The sequence below is a fragment of the Cornus florida genome, unplaced genomic scaffold (genome assembly GCF_030987335.1).
Source record: "Cornus florida cultivar Cherokee Brave unplaced genomic scaffold, ASM3098733v1 CherokeeBrave_3.0.0_Hap2_Chr11, whole genome shotgun sequence".
Lineage (NCBI taxonomy): Eukaryota > Viridiplantae > Streptophyta > Magnoliopsida > Cornales > Cornaceae > Cornus > Cornus florida.
Genome location: NW_026775581.1, coordinates 77,246,926 through 77,261,821, shown reverse-complemented (window position 1 = coordinate 77,261,821; position 14,896 = coordinate 77,246,926). Strand labels below are relative to the sequence as shown.

The 14,896-nt window shown below is 37.5% G+C and overlaps 2 protein-coding genes across 2 annotated transcripts; both read right to left on the bottom strand.

Annotated features, from left to right (window-relative positions):
- Window positions 1–391: 391 nt before the first annotated feature.
- On the bottom strand, window positions 392–1,429 carry LOC132281337 (uncharacterized). The gene has a single exon (XM_059783048.1). It carries the CDS (start codon window positions 1,427–1,429, stop codon window positions 392–394), a length of 1,038 nt encoding a protein of 345 aa, XP_059639031.1.
- A 3,320-nt stretch (window positions 1,430–4,749) lies between these two features.
- Window positions 4,750–5,874, bottom strand: LOC132281336 (zinc finger protein 3-like). The gene has a single exon (XM_059783046.1). The coding sequence runs from the start codon at window positions 5,872–5,874 to the stop codon at window positions 5,161–5,163; it is 714 nt and encodes a 237-aa protein (XP_059639029.1). The 3' UTR covers window positions 4,750–5,160.
- Between the last annotated feature and the right edge of the window lie 9,022 nt (window positions 5,875–14,896).

Here is a 14,896-nt window from a genome sequence, read left to right as displayed (position 1 = left end):
CTTCCTGGATCAATCAGGACTCTCCGAACCAGGCATTCTGCAATCGTCAGACTGACGACTAGTAGATCTTCATGAGGAATCTGAACGCGTAGCAGGTCCGTTTTATCAAACTTTATCGATGTGGACGCGTTCTGCTGGTGTAAAGCATGCACACTGCCAATTCTTCTTTTCAACTGGGCCTGGCGTAACCTCGTCCTGAGCAACTCCTCTGACTCCATCGTTTACTTAGGCCGGCCATGAATTGCGTTTATAATCCTGACGGATTGAGAGTTGTGTTGGTTTGGCCTCTGGTTCCGCTTGATTTGCTCAGTCGGGCGATTATGCTCTTGCGCCGGACCCTGGACATAGCTTGCAAACTCCCCATTTGCGATCAGCATCTCTACCTGCCTCCTTAGGTTCCTGCATTCGTTAGTCTGATGCCCAAAATACTATGGAAAGTAGAATGTTTAGTCTGATCTCTCTGTTCAAGAGGTTGCCTGATTGGCAGAGGAGGACGAAACTTATCTTTGTTCTCCTGGTATAGCCTTGCTAAAGTGACTCTGAGTGGAGTGACTGATTCCTCCTCCCTGGGCCTCTTCTCCGCCTTCCATGAGGGGTGACGTTGCGGTTGAGCTTGTTTTTGCCGGATCTTGGCTTTGAACTTCTCCTCCGTCGAAATAATTGACGTCTTCCTTGAATTAGCTGCTTCTTCCTCCTCAAGGCGAACAAAACCGTCAGCTCTCTCGTTCAGCTCGTCTATTGTCTTTGGCGTATTAACCACCAAGCTGGTGTGAAACGGCGTCCCCCGGTTCATTGCAAGTTTAAATGCTTGGACTGCTATGGACGGGTGGCACTCCATTACCATGCTCTTATCGAGGTTGAACCGGGTGAGAAAAGCTTGGAGCCGTTCATCCTCATGCTGCTTCATTGTAAAAAGGCTCGATACATCCTTAGCCGGACGCTTATTCCCGTAATACTGGCTTATGAACTTATCGCATAAGTCCTGGAAACTGGCGATTGAGCCTTGAGCCAGATTCTTGAACCAATTGAGAGCTGGTCCAGCCGGGCTCGTAGGAAAACACTTGCACATCAAAGGATCATTATTAGTATTCAAAGCCATTTTTAACTGAATATGGTATATGTGATCGACCGGATCAGTTGTTTCGTCAAACAGAATGAAGATCGACATGGAAAACTTCTTCGGATTCGGCGCGTTCAGAATTTCATCAGTGAACGGCGATGCGACTGTCCTTGCTGAGGAACGCAATGCTTCGTTTTCTGTTGAAAATCGTGACAAAAATCCTCGATCGGCAGATCTCCTTTCCGAGCTATTGTAATCAACAGTCGCTAATAAAGGTCGGTATGGCGGATCGAACGACCTATCCTCCGCAAATTCACTCCGCCATGGTGACGCAACCCAATGTTCATACGTTGGTGCTTCCTCCCTCATAATCCGTTTGTGATGCGGTTCCAGACTAACAGATCCTTCCCGATCTTCTACTCTTCCGTCATTCGGAGGCAGATTACCGATTATATCTTCATCACAACGTAGACCACCACGATTGACGTCTTCTGGATCACCTTAACGATCAGCTTCGGACGGTAAAGCTCCTTCTCCTTCAGGAGGTGGCCTCGGAATTGCAAGAGCCTCACGATGCTCCATTCCAGCTCGTAGCTCTGCATTTTCTTTCCTCAAAGCATCGATCATGTTCATCAGCTCGTCGAGCTTTGTCTGCTGGCTGTTCTCCAAAGGATTCGAGTTCGCCTCTCCGATCATCATTCCAGATCGGAGCAAAGTCATCAACTGCAGACTTCTTGACCAAATCGGAGCTCCGCTAACGCGCGCACACCAGATCTGAACCTACACTTGCTGAATTCAGTCCACTACTGGCCGGATTCAGTAATCACAACAAATCGCAATTGCGCAGTTCGCCGGATCAAGCACGGATCTGATCTGCTTGGATCGGACGCCAATTTTTCGAAATCAACCGGAGCCTTAACTCGTCAAGACAGATCGTATTATCATCAATGTTGATTCAGCTTTCACAGAGTAGTCGTCTTCCTCGCAGAATGCGTTGAATCGATCCGATCTAGAATGATATCAATCAATCCTTCTTGTTCTTCCCACAGACGGCGCCAATTGAAAGTACAAAGAATTTTTCCCTAATTGTAGAGAGAGAAACTTTACACTCCCAATGATTTTTCAACCCCTTTTCCCTCTCAATCCCTTCTATTTATAGACAGTTACAACCTCCACTGAGCTGATCCTATCATATTCTCCTTTGGCTGGACTCGATTCCTCTCATTTCATCATGGGCTTCTGAAATGGCTTTATGGACCTGGGCCCATACAGCGCGAACTGGCTCCATCCCGTTTGTCCACATCCGACCCATCCTATGCAATGTGGATCACTCCAAGCCCGGGTCGTTTTGGTATCCTCACCAACTATTAGTGGTATATCATCTAAAGGGTTTTCAAAGTCATCATTATTTTCAACCTCTTTCTCCTTATTAAGTTCTTCATCTTCCAGTGCTTCTAAAACATCATTTGGTGTTGCAGCTTCTTTATCGTTAGCACGATCCTTTCCAAATATTTTGCACAATTCCTTGTAGTGTGGAAAACACTTATCTTTGAATTTTACAACATTCTTATGACTCTGCAAATTGACATAGAAAAATAATTATTGAGCATATTATAATGTAAAAGGATTTATCCAAATAAAGTAATGTATAAAAAAAAATACCTGTAAGTAGGCATCCCATACTGCTTTTTCAGCTACCACGCGCTGTTTCATTTCATCATAACCAAATCCACTAGCATTTAACATATCATGGACAACATCAAAATGAGTTTTCAAAGTTTTCATTCTTGATTTTATATGGGGGTCTGTCTTTAAGCTTGAATTTGGTAAATTGTCTACAAGTATTTTTTCCACAGCTTGAAAATGACCGGGTTTAAAACCACAATCAGCATTGTACTTCCCAATGTTATGTAAATCAAGAAGAGCCCCAATAAGTTTCATATCTTCTTCGTCAATCCACTTTCTTTTATTTTTACCGGGGCCACTTTCCATCCCTAATTTAAAATAGTACACCAATACAAAAAGTTTTAAAATAACGCCAAACATAATTCTTTATATAACATAATAATATTTCATAAACAACACGAATAATTAAAAAAAGGACATATAACACAAAAGAATTACTTAACACAAAATAGATACCAAGTCTTAATCAATAAAAAAGTACAAAAATGCTATTTTGTAAAATTTTTATTAGGTTATGAACAATACAAAACAATGGCAAACCCTTGCCAAAAAAAAAAACTTATTAAACCTCGGACCCATTTCATCAAAAATCTAATATGCAGAGTGCTAGCTAAATTCTTTTCTTTATACATAAAGCAAAATTGCATAAAACCAAGAATCCAAATCAAATATTGATAATCCATCGTATTAGAGAACATGATTTAGTGAAAGAGAGATTGAAAATCAACTACAGAAACAAGGGAGAAAATCAACCATACAGTACAACAAGAATACCATATAACTCCACAAAAATATATAAATAAATAAAATCAAACGCTTTAAATTATTATGAAGAACAGAAATTTACCTCAGACTTCTAATCACTTCTACCCTTTTCAAAACTCCACTTGAATTTCACTTGCTCTTGTTTGGTTGTTTTGGAAATCTGCCAGGTAAGAAAAAAATGAATGAGCAAAACTTTGAGATAAAAATAAAAAAATAAAAAGAATCATTTTTTTTCTTAAATCAATTCCTTTCCGTTATAAGGTCTTGTTTGGCTAAGTGTACAAGAATCGCCTCTTAAGGCAACCGTTATAAGGCCTTGTTTGACTAACTGATCAAAAATTAGCCATAGCTGTGTGGGGATGGTCAAAGACGGCCCCCACATGGCTGCTGGCCAAATCACATGCCACAAAAAAAAAAAAATGCATCAGCCGTTGTTCTCTTTTCTCTCCATTCTAACTCTTCTTAATTGCAATCAACTCACTTTAAACGGTCCAACAGAGTCTTCTGAGTTTGGGTTGAAGTGAACAAATGTGTCATTCCTGCTCCCCACAATGGCTAAAGTTAGATATACCAGGCTAAGCTAACAGGACACTCGTGACCATAGACATAAAGAATATTTGGTTGGCTTTAATTAGTTAGCTCGGCTGAACCCAACTCAGCTACAAATTTAAACTCGCCAATCCTGCCACGCAGCACTCATAAAATTACAAGTATACCTCTGAGGCATACTTTGAGCCAAACAAAAACCTTGAAAAACTTAGTTTAATATTAGATAACCAAACTTAATTTGGATATTTGCATATGTAGCCAAATTGATTACAATTAAGAAAGACTAGTTTTTAATCTTTATAAATTTCATACAAAATAGACTATGTAGCATATTTGTGATTATTAAACAACCTTATGGTTTAGTTCATTCCATGCATGGCTACCCATCCTAAACCTTGTATCCACCTTTAACAAATCATTGGCTAAGCAGTAGTAGCACTTCCTAAATCACTACACCTTCTGTCTATCCTCAAATGAGTCATCTCTTCTACTCTTGCTCATTCGTCCACCCAACCCTATGTTCATTCTCCATTGCGGCACTCTCCGCAATCATTTACCATGTTTGGATTGAGAGAAACTCACATATCTTCATCCGACCGCCAGGCCCACCACTGCAACTGCCGGAAAATCATCTGAACGCCAAGTGGTGAGGCCATGTCTAACATAGGGAACTCACTGATTTAAATTAGCAGTAATACAACGGGTATATATTGCTCAATTTGGGCTTACACTTTTAGGTCAAAGAGAGGAACGTGTACCATCTTGGATAGAGCCCATCGATTGCATAAATGTGTATTTGTGTGTGCACTAAGTCTCAAAATAAATTAAGCCTATATGTCGATAAGCAATACCTTTTTTTCTTTTCTTTTTTTCTTTTTTCTTTTTTTTTTTTTTTTTGTAAACTAGGGGAAAGAGTACTCGGACACGGGTAGTTGGAGCACTTTACTAACTAAACCACTGAATAATGCCCGTGTGTCCATAAGCAATACACTTATAATTATAAAATTAAGAAGCAAAAGAGAGATCAAAGACACCTTTAAAAAGAAAAAGAAAAAGAAAAAATCAAAGGCACAAAATAAGACATACTAAAAAAATGAAACTTAGAGCTTGAGAGACAAGTCTAACTTTTTCAACTTATCCTGTTTAGTATTCAAACCATCACCATCTCCCCGCCAATTGCCACCAATTTCTTCATCTGATAGAGAACTCATCACCCTGCTCTTGGTATTGAATATACCAACACCACCTTGAGACGAGGGTCCTGTCAACACAGTGGCCTGATAACTCTCCGCGGCTAGGTTCCCAATCGCCGGTCGTTGGTGCATAGGCAGCCTTGACCATCCACCGTGTCCATACAAACTTCTCGCCCCAAAAGAATTTGGTATGTGAGGTGGCTTATGAATCATAGAGTGAACCTGAATTCCAAGAGGGAGTGAAGCCATGCAAGAATAATGACCATGCTCATGGTTGTCCAAGTAGTAGCTGTTTTGCTGTCCACTTTTCGCCAAAAACCTCTCTTTCTTGTGGGCATTTTGGTGTCCTCCAAGTGCTTGTGCACTATGGAATTTTCTTTGGCAATAGCTGCATGAGAAAACTCGCGGCCTGGGATAGGATAATTGGGGAGTTTCTGTTGAATTTTGCATGTTGAGGCAATCAATGAGGTTGAGTTCTGGATTGAACATATGATCATTAATGGAGTCCATGCTACGTAGATTGAGATCCATCTCTTTTCTCTCTTCTTCTTCTTCTTGTTTGTTTGCCTTTGGGCTCTGCAATGATGTCTCTGGACATGGTTCTTTCCCTAGTGGTTCCATTGGACAGTATATAATTTAACAAAATTTTGAAAGAGAGAGAGAGTAATATATTTGTTTGTGACTTGAAACTCCACACCATATAGTATATGTCTTTAACTATGTATATTCATTGAGGAGTTGATTATATAAAAAATCATAAATCAATGGATTCACTATATATGGAGTGGTGTGTCATCCAAAAAGATTAAAGGATTAGCTTGCATGTTCATGGTTTTTGCTATTTTAGTTCCCAAAAGTCCCTCATAACTTTTGTCCTATAATTGTCTCATGTTGATACGCTATCCACTCTCTTGAATTTCAGGTCACCAGTTGGTGGTCCATATAAACACCTGAATGCCACGTGTTTATTGTGTCAACAGATTGAATGTCACCATCGTTTTTTTGTTTTTTTTTTTTTGAGATCTTTGAGAATATAATTGAAGTGTGAAAAGTGTAATGAGCTATGAGTACATGTTTTCCATGATATATATATATATATATATATATATATATATATATATATATATATATATTCGAAGTCTATTAAAAAAAAAAAAACTTGTTTAATATTAACAATCAGTTTTTAATTTTGTTTCAGAGCCTAGGTGAAAGAGATGATGAATTATGAATGTTTATCAAATGATATTGAAAGGTTATTACTTGATACATGTGTCAAACCTAGAAACACTTGTTTAATATTAGACTAAATTAATGTGAGTGACTAAACTTTGGATATTTACATATGTCAAAACAAATTGATAATAAAGTATGAAATAAAAAAAAAATTAAAAAAAAAAATCTAATCAATGAAGTATAGAGAACTGTAAGAACAGAAAATTATTTCATGAAAAACATAGGTAATCAAAATATGAATCAGTAATTCTTTAAGGTACTAAAAGATGCTATAGAGGAGCTATAGCAAGGTTGACGTAGAGAACTCACAAGATAAAGCATCTACAAGTAAAATACAGATAATATTCTTTATCAGACATGTTCAAATGAAGATGTGTTTACACACGAAATTCTCGAAAATACTGGAACTTTTTACCTTTCACATGCATTAATCAAATAAAATTAGAATATATTGATTTTGACTATGTAATAAACATGAACAAATCATGAATTGGGTTCAAATTGTTTAGATTACTCTAATATACAAATTGCACTGTATTTAATACAGCTAAATTTTAATTCTTTACGCACAAGAAAAGGAAAGATGAATAGATATGAAGATGTAATAATATTTCTATTATGTTGCTTTCGATGTGCAGGAATGCAAGTAGAAATATAATGAGAATGGAAATGAAATGAAATGGCCATTTTCATTCTATTGTTTGGTTGCAAATCTAAAATGTGTAGGGATGAAATGATAATAATTAATCATTCTAATATTTGGTTTGATCAATCTAAAATTTAGAATGGAATGAATTTCAAATTAAATTATCCAAAATACCCATCTTATTAACAAATAAATTAAATTAACAAAATAACATTCTTCTATAAAAAAAAATTTAAAGAAATGATGGTGGTGGTAGATGGTGGTGGAGGTGGAAAGCAATAGTGGTGTAGGTGGTAGCGTTGGAAGGCAGCACGGTGGCGGCGACGGTGACAATGGAAGGTAATGGTGGAAGCGTGGTGTGGTGGTGGTGGAAGGCGGCGACAGTAGTGGTGGTGGTGGAAGGCAGTGGAGGTGACGATGGTGGCGGTGGCGATGGCAATAGTGTGGCGGTGGTGGAAGGCAACGGAGGCTGCGGCAGCGTTGTGGTGGTGGTGGAAGGCGGGGACAGTTGTGGAGGTGACAATGGTAGTGGTGGTGGAAGGCGACGATAGTGGTTGCAGTGGCAATGGTAGAAAGTGGTGGCAGTGGAAGTGGCGGTAATGGTAGACGTAGCGGCGATGGTGGAAGGCAGTGGTGGAGGCGTGGTGTGGTAGTGGTGGAAGGTAGCAACAATGGTGACGGTGGCGGTGGTGGAAGGTCGCAGTTGCAACGACCCAATTCGGTGGATCCGGATCAATGTCGAGTGATGCAAACATAAGCCAGGTTCTTACCCAACCTGAGGTCAATTCAACAGCAAAACGATCATTTCAAGGTAAGAGAGAGAAGTGGGTTGACTTTAAACTCATTTCATAAGATTCTAGATGCAAGAACAATGTTTTCATACAATTGACCCTTTTGGTTTAGAAGATTTCCAGAGTAGTCCGTACTAAATAGTCATAACTTCCTCTACAGTTTGAATTTTTAGATTAGGTACCATTATAAATCTGACTCAAAATCCTTGAAATTAAACTTAAACATGATCCAATTTGAAGTTAAAATGAAGGAGATATGACTATTTGAAGTCGAGTCAATACTCTAGGTAAACTGAAAGTTTCAGTCAGCTGAAATTTATGTCAAACTCAAGGATCAGTCGACTGATAGTGATTGTCAGTCGACTGAAATGATGCTCCAGGTCCCTAAGCTTCTGTCCAAGCCCAATTTACACTATCAATCTATTGGCTAATATCACCAGCTGACCGAAACACCCTTGAAGCTGAAAAATAGGCCATTTTCAAGGTGCAATGGTTGTGCACTCCATCTATACCAATCAGATGGGTACCAAAATGATCCGAAACTTACCTAAAAGTTGAAATATGCCAAATGAACACCATGTACATTGATAGATATAGATCTTTATCAAAATACATCATTTAGTCAAAACATAACCCTTTCTTCATCATTCATCCTTACATTAAACAAAAGTGATTCCATTGCCATCATATACATATCCAAAAATATAAAAAACCATGTCTAAAATAATAAGGTTACTGGTTACATTGGCAATGCATTACAAAAACTGAATTTGATTACAAAGGATGTCAAAAACGATCTATCTAGCACTAGCTAAGCTTGTGGAGGAATATCAGCCACCACTTCCTTTCCATAACCTGAAAAATGTTAAATATAGGGTAAGCACAACGGCTCAGTAGAGATTGCTTAAGTGGCATCTCCTCAAGCAAAGTACACAATCATATGCTCTATACAACAAGGAATAGAGATGAGATAATGGGATCATGCTAGGAATTTCACAACGCCATTAAAAACATCAAGGATCATTCTCATCAACTTCAAGCAATACAATGCATGGAATGCATTATGCAACCACATTCCACACACACACTCTCGTATATATCCACACACCCACAACGAAAACGTACTAGCTAGCCGGACCTTGGGTACCTCCCTCGGTCCCTAAGGAGAATTTTGCTATCATCCCTAATGGAAGGGTACCTCCCAACCGCCATTTAGGGCCCGAGTCGCTAAAATTTCTCACGGGTACCTCCCGTATCCCTATTAACTAGCTTGCACCATCGATAAAGGGGTACCTCCCAAATACCAGGTTTGAGAAAACTGTTCTCAAAAATTTCTCATATTCACATTTTACCTCTTCACATTTCTACACACGTCTCTGCACACCCACCTCATGAGTACATGAAAATGTCATCAATGCTATGTGTATAGAAATGCTTCATACATAACTCATTCACTACTTATCATGCTTTGATAATCCAAGGGATAATTTCATGCTCACAACAAGCTTTAATTGATAGTCATAACATCACTTCAAGCATATATTAGAATAATATTGAGCATGTGAATAGTCAATATCATCACAATAATAACATAATGTAGTTATAGAATCCATCACATAGCAAATTTGGTAGCATGTCATTTGAAAATTATACACAAAGTGAGCACATAGTCACATATAATACATCAATTAGACAAGAACTCAAACATACACCAAACCTTAGAATTTAATATATCATGCAATTAACAACAAATTGGTATGCATATAAAGGGGAATAATGTGTAATCAATTACAAAAAAACTCTATCTCAAATAAGACCAAAAGACCCAAATTCAAAATTTTCCAAGGTCACCCAAATGAAGCTTTGCTCCGATCAAATCAAAACTCTCATCAAACCCTCCAACTTTGCATTCTATGGTCTAAGCTTGAAACATGTAAAGCTTTGGTTTATAAAGAGAGAAAGTGAAGTAGTGAGAAAGAAAATGAGTCTCGGCTAAGGAAAGAAATGATAAAATGGACCAAAATACATTTCTAAGAGTCATGGGCTTAAAGAAATGTCTCAAATGACTACCAGAACCCATGTGACACGGAAACCGATTGGCTAAAAAAAATTTAAAAAAAACAACAAAAAATGTCATAAAAATCCGAAAAAATCCAGGACGCTATAGTAGTGGTGTATGCGGTAGTGATGACAACGTTAATGGGGGTTGTAATGGTGACAGTGATGGTGGCAATGACGGTGGTGGAAGGAAATGGAGGTGGTGGTGGTGGGCGACGATGGAATGTGCAGTGGTGGAAGGCAGTGGATAATACGGCTGTGTGGTGGTTGTAGGAGGCAACAATGGTGATGATGGTAGTGACGGTGGTGGAAGACAATAGAGGTGGTGATGGTGAAAGGAGGCGATGGTGGTGGTGGAAGCAGTGGTGGTGGCGGTTGTAACACCCCCACATTTTCCACGCATAAGTTGATCAGGCTTATACATGAAAAACGAGGGATATCAAAAACAATTGGCAATATACAAGCATGGAATACAAAATGATGATAATAAAAGAATTTAGACAGGAAAGGAACACTAAATAATACAACATCCATCCATCCTTTATTTAAATACAGTACTCCATTACAACTTGGAAATCCTATGTCAAGGATCCCTAAATATAAACCTGAGAGTTTAACGTCAAAAGTAAATAAAAACTAAAACTGAAGTAATACGTAAAACTTCTACCCTGAACTGGATCGTAAGAGTAGATGAGTTCGGATGGTGGTCCCTCACTGCTAACCTCAACCTTGGAACGGGTACTGACCGTATCCTGAAATAACAACAATGGTGGGTCAACCCCACGAGCAAGTCTTCTCTACTATGACCCAAATCAGAGAATCAAATAAATTAATCATTTATATCCGGATGAGTACTATATCTGTATACATCCTAAGGGAACCATCCAATGTATAACATGACCTCAACCAGAATAGACGGTGATCACCTAGACTCACACTAGGTGGTTAAGTGTCGCATTTCCCTACCCGGAAAATCAGCTATTATACATGGTGCACGATACTGACAACACAGACTATAACGAACTACACAGTGATAACACCTCTCAAAGTACTGATGAATATACTGAGCATACAAATTAGGCAACACATGCCAATAATATTACTAAATATACTGAGCATGTCCATTAGGCAACACATGCCAATAATATTAAACCACATACCCCGACAGCCACACATCTGTCTATAGCAACGAATGCATAAGGTATAAATGAGTCTAAACTTATTAGCCAGCTCACATGGTTCTATATGGCAACACATCCATATAATATAAATGCGACATAATAAACAGTCCATTTATTCCCTGAAATGCACACAGCATAATAATCATGGTTGATATATGATTAACAGTATAAATATCCCATAATATAATGGATAATTTATATGACGATAACCGTGACATTATTATATTTGAACAGTAATAATGAATACCATTTAATAACATAATAATACCATCTATAGTAATGTGGTCAAATGAGTCACATTCATATACGTACGGTAAACGGGCCAATTAAGGTTTAGAAATATTAATCGGCCATAATAATACTTAACGGGTATTAAAATAATAATTTCGTGGCCCATTAAACCCGTAAATACCAACGCAGTACCTAAAAATCCAAGTTTAAGGTTCTGGAATTTACAAAACAGGCCTTAGGGGTATTCTGGTAATTTCCAGCAGCTGTAGAGACCCCACACGCGCCCTCACGCGCCTCCCAGAGCCTCCCCACGCGCAGCCCAACCTTCCCCACTCTCCCACGCGCCTCCACGCGCGTCTGGCATCAGCCACGCGCGCGCACGCGCGTCTGGAATCAGTCACGCGCGCGCACGCGCTCCCACGCGCGCGTTGATGGCTTCCTGCTGATGTGGCGTCCTCCGGTTGGTTGGCTGCATCAGTTTTCCTACATGCGCGCCACACAGGATCAATCCACCTACCTTCCCTCCATCCAACGCTCACGGATCCGGGTGTACCGCGGTAACATGGACCGCGGTGCACCGGATCAATCGCTGCTGTTTAATGGTCCAGATGCGCGCGCATACCCTCCTATGGTGCGCCGCATCACACCGGATCACTCCGGTCATCTCCCCCATTGCCGGCGACCGGAAAACTCGCCGGAAGGTCGCCGGAAATTGCAGAAAAGCCCCGGAAAAATCTAAAAAATTCTAGAAAAATCCCTAAAGCTTTATTTAATTATTTTCGGCCATTATTAATTTCATAGGATATTAAATAAATATATACCATCCTATATAAATAAAATTTCATTAATTTAATAAGATAAAATTTATAATTTATTAATCTACTAACCTTGGCTCTATGCATACAAATAAACTAAACAATTAATTTATTAATTCAAAGGGGAAAAGTAGATAATAACTTGCCTTTTTGGATTTAAAATAAATCCGCCGGTTGCGCGTAGTCGGGTAAATTTCTCCTACACCGGTCCAAACTCCTTTCTTTCTCTCTCACCTTTCTTCTCTTTCTTTCCTCTAACAACAACTCTCTACTATTTTAAATTGGTTTCTAACTTACCTTCTCATCAAACTAACTAATATTTATACAAATTAAAATAATATAAATATTACAAATATCTAAATTTACATTAAACTCACCACATTCCCAACCATATGGCTTCAAGTCCTACCTATAAATATTAATGAAATCCTATCCTAATCTCTAATTTCATCATGACTTATGATTTAATACTATTATTATTATTATAACTATTATTATTATTATTAATAAACTATTATAATTAATATTATTATTACATAAGAATACATTATATCATCATAATACTTTATAACATAAATATAATACTTTAATTAACTAATATTGCTTAATTAAACATAATCAACAAATAAAATTGTTAATAATAATACATGCACAATTAAATGAATAAATTTACTATTTTAACATATACAATTAATTTACATGCACCATTAAATGAACTTAATATAATAATGTAGCATGCACGATAATAGGTAAAGAAATCCACACATAAATGAATTTAAATAAACTAAACTTTTTAATAAAATACGGGGGATTACAGCGGTGGCAGTGGAAGGCAATGGTGGTGATGGTGGTGGTTTTTGGACTAGGAACATGAGAGTTTTTTGGAAATTTGAAATTTTTTAAAAAAAATTTCGAGAATAGAATGACCATTTCATAGATTTAATTGTGGAATGGATTTTTAATCCAATGGAATGTACATTCCCACTTTAAATTGCATACCAAACAAATGAATGGTCGAAACAGGTATTCCATTCCAGCCATTTCATTTTTGCACACCAAACACATCATTAGATAACTTTAAGGAATTTGTGGAATAGAGAAAGACTAGTCTTTAGTCTTTACAAATTCTAAAAAAAATAAAATAAAATAGGCATGTAACATGTGTGTGATTATTAAAGTAAAGAAAGGGTAATGTAACTCTAATTGAAAGAAGCATCAAAATAATTTCCTTTAAAAAAATAAGCAAAGAAATGTGTCCTATAAATAAGTCAGCTAAAAAAGGAAAAGTTCTTGTCTCCGTAAAATTATTGGACCTAAACAAGGTGTTTAGGATCTGAATGAAAATTCTCCAACTTAAAAAAGTAGACCCCGCTCACAGGCCTTAGCTCTTGTTCGGCTATTCGACGTTTAAAGCATGTACAGAGTTATGATTTCATTTAAACAGGGAACATTGTACTAGATAGAAATAAAAATAAAAATTCAACTAATCGGATTTACGAGATGATGTGGTGATTGTATTGGATAAATATTGAGGACTTTGAATTTTTAATATACAATATTAATTCACATTAGTGGTATGACTTCACCCGTGAGTACGCGTGTAGTGTCAAAAGAAAAAGAAAAAAAAACAAAAACAAAAACAAAAAAATTTAAACGAAGTTCTTTTGGTACAAGTAACAACAATAAGACAAATTAAACAATAAGACAAATTGCCGACAAGTAAATAGGAAAGCTGTAGTGCATTATCTTTCGAAAAAAAAAATTCAACTTGTTTCAAAAAGGCATGAAAAGAAAGAAATGGAGAAAGTGAAGCTGACTTGTATTTGTATTTGCATTCCCATTTGCATTCGCTTTATGTAATGAAAGCAACCCAGATGATTCCATTGTGACTTTGCTTGTCTAGTCTAATGGGCGCGTGTCTCTCTATTTAAGATCTCTGATGGGTTTTGAACAATTGCATGTTTTTAAAACCCGTTTGTTGAGCTTTGTGTGGGTTCAAGCCTACACAAAGCTTATGAGTTATGAACTATAATTAATATATTCTTTTATAACGGGCATTTAAAGTTTGAAGTGGATGGTAAGAGTCACTAATTAATTAAGAGGGGCTAAAACTTATAATTTTCGATTTTACATATAATAAAGACTTTTACCAAATCTCCACCGTAAGTAAGCTTTACCGAACCACGTATAAATTTTTGTATTCTTCGTACGATATACTTATTTTTCTATCATATTTCGTAAGAATTATTTAGTTCGCTACATTTGCCGTAATAGACGAAAATGAGATCACGGGATTCACTGTTGAGTTGATTACATTCTCACTGATACACCACAGAATGAAAGTATGCAGAAGAGGATGAAGTCCTCCCAGGAAAACACTAATTCAATTATCTTAACGGGCCCTAAAAATAAAATAAAATAAAAAAACAGTTAGGCAACATCTTACCCAATGGTTTGGATGGGAAAATTTTAATCCGTTACAAGTGGTATCAAAGTCTTTATAGGATCCAACCACTTGGTCATTATTGAGACCTCCCAATACAAGATCTGGAAAGAATTAATTGTAACATTGGCAGAGGTGGTGGTGGTATTTAAACTCTTATGGGACGTTTCACCAGTCTACCATTGCTAAAATGGAATACTACACAACATTCAAACAAATTCTCAGTAATTCATCAGCTGTCAAAA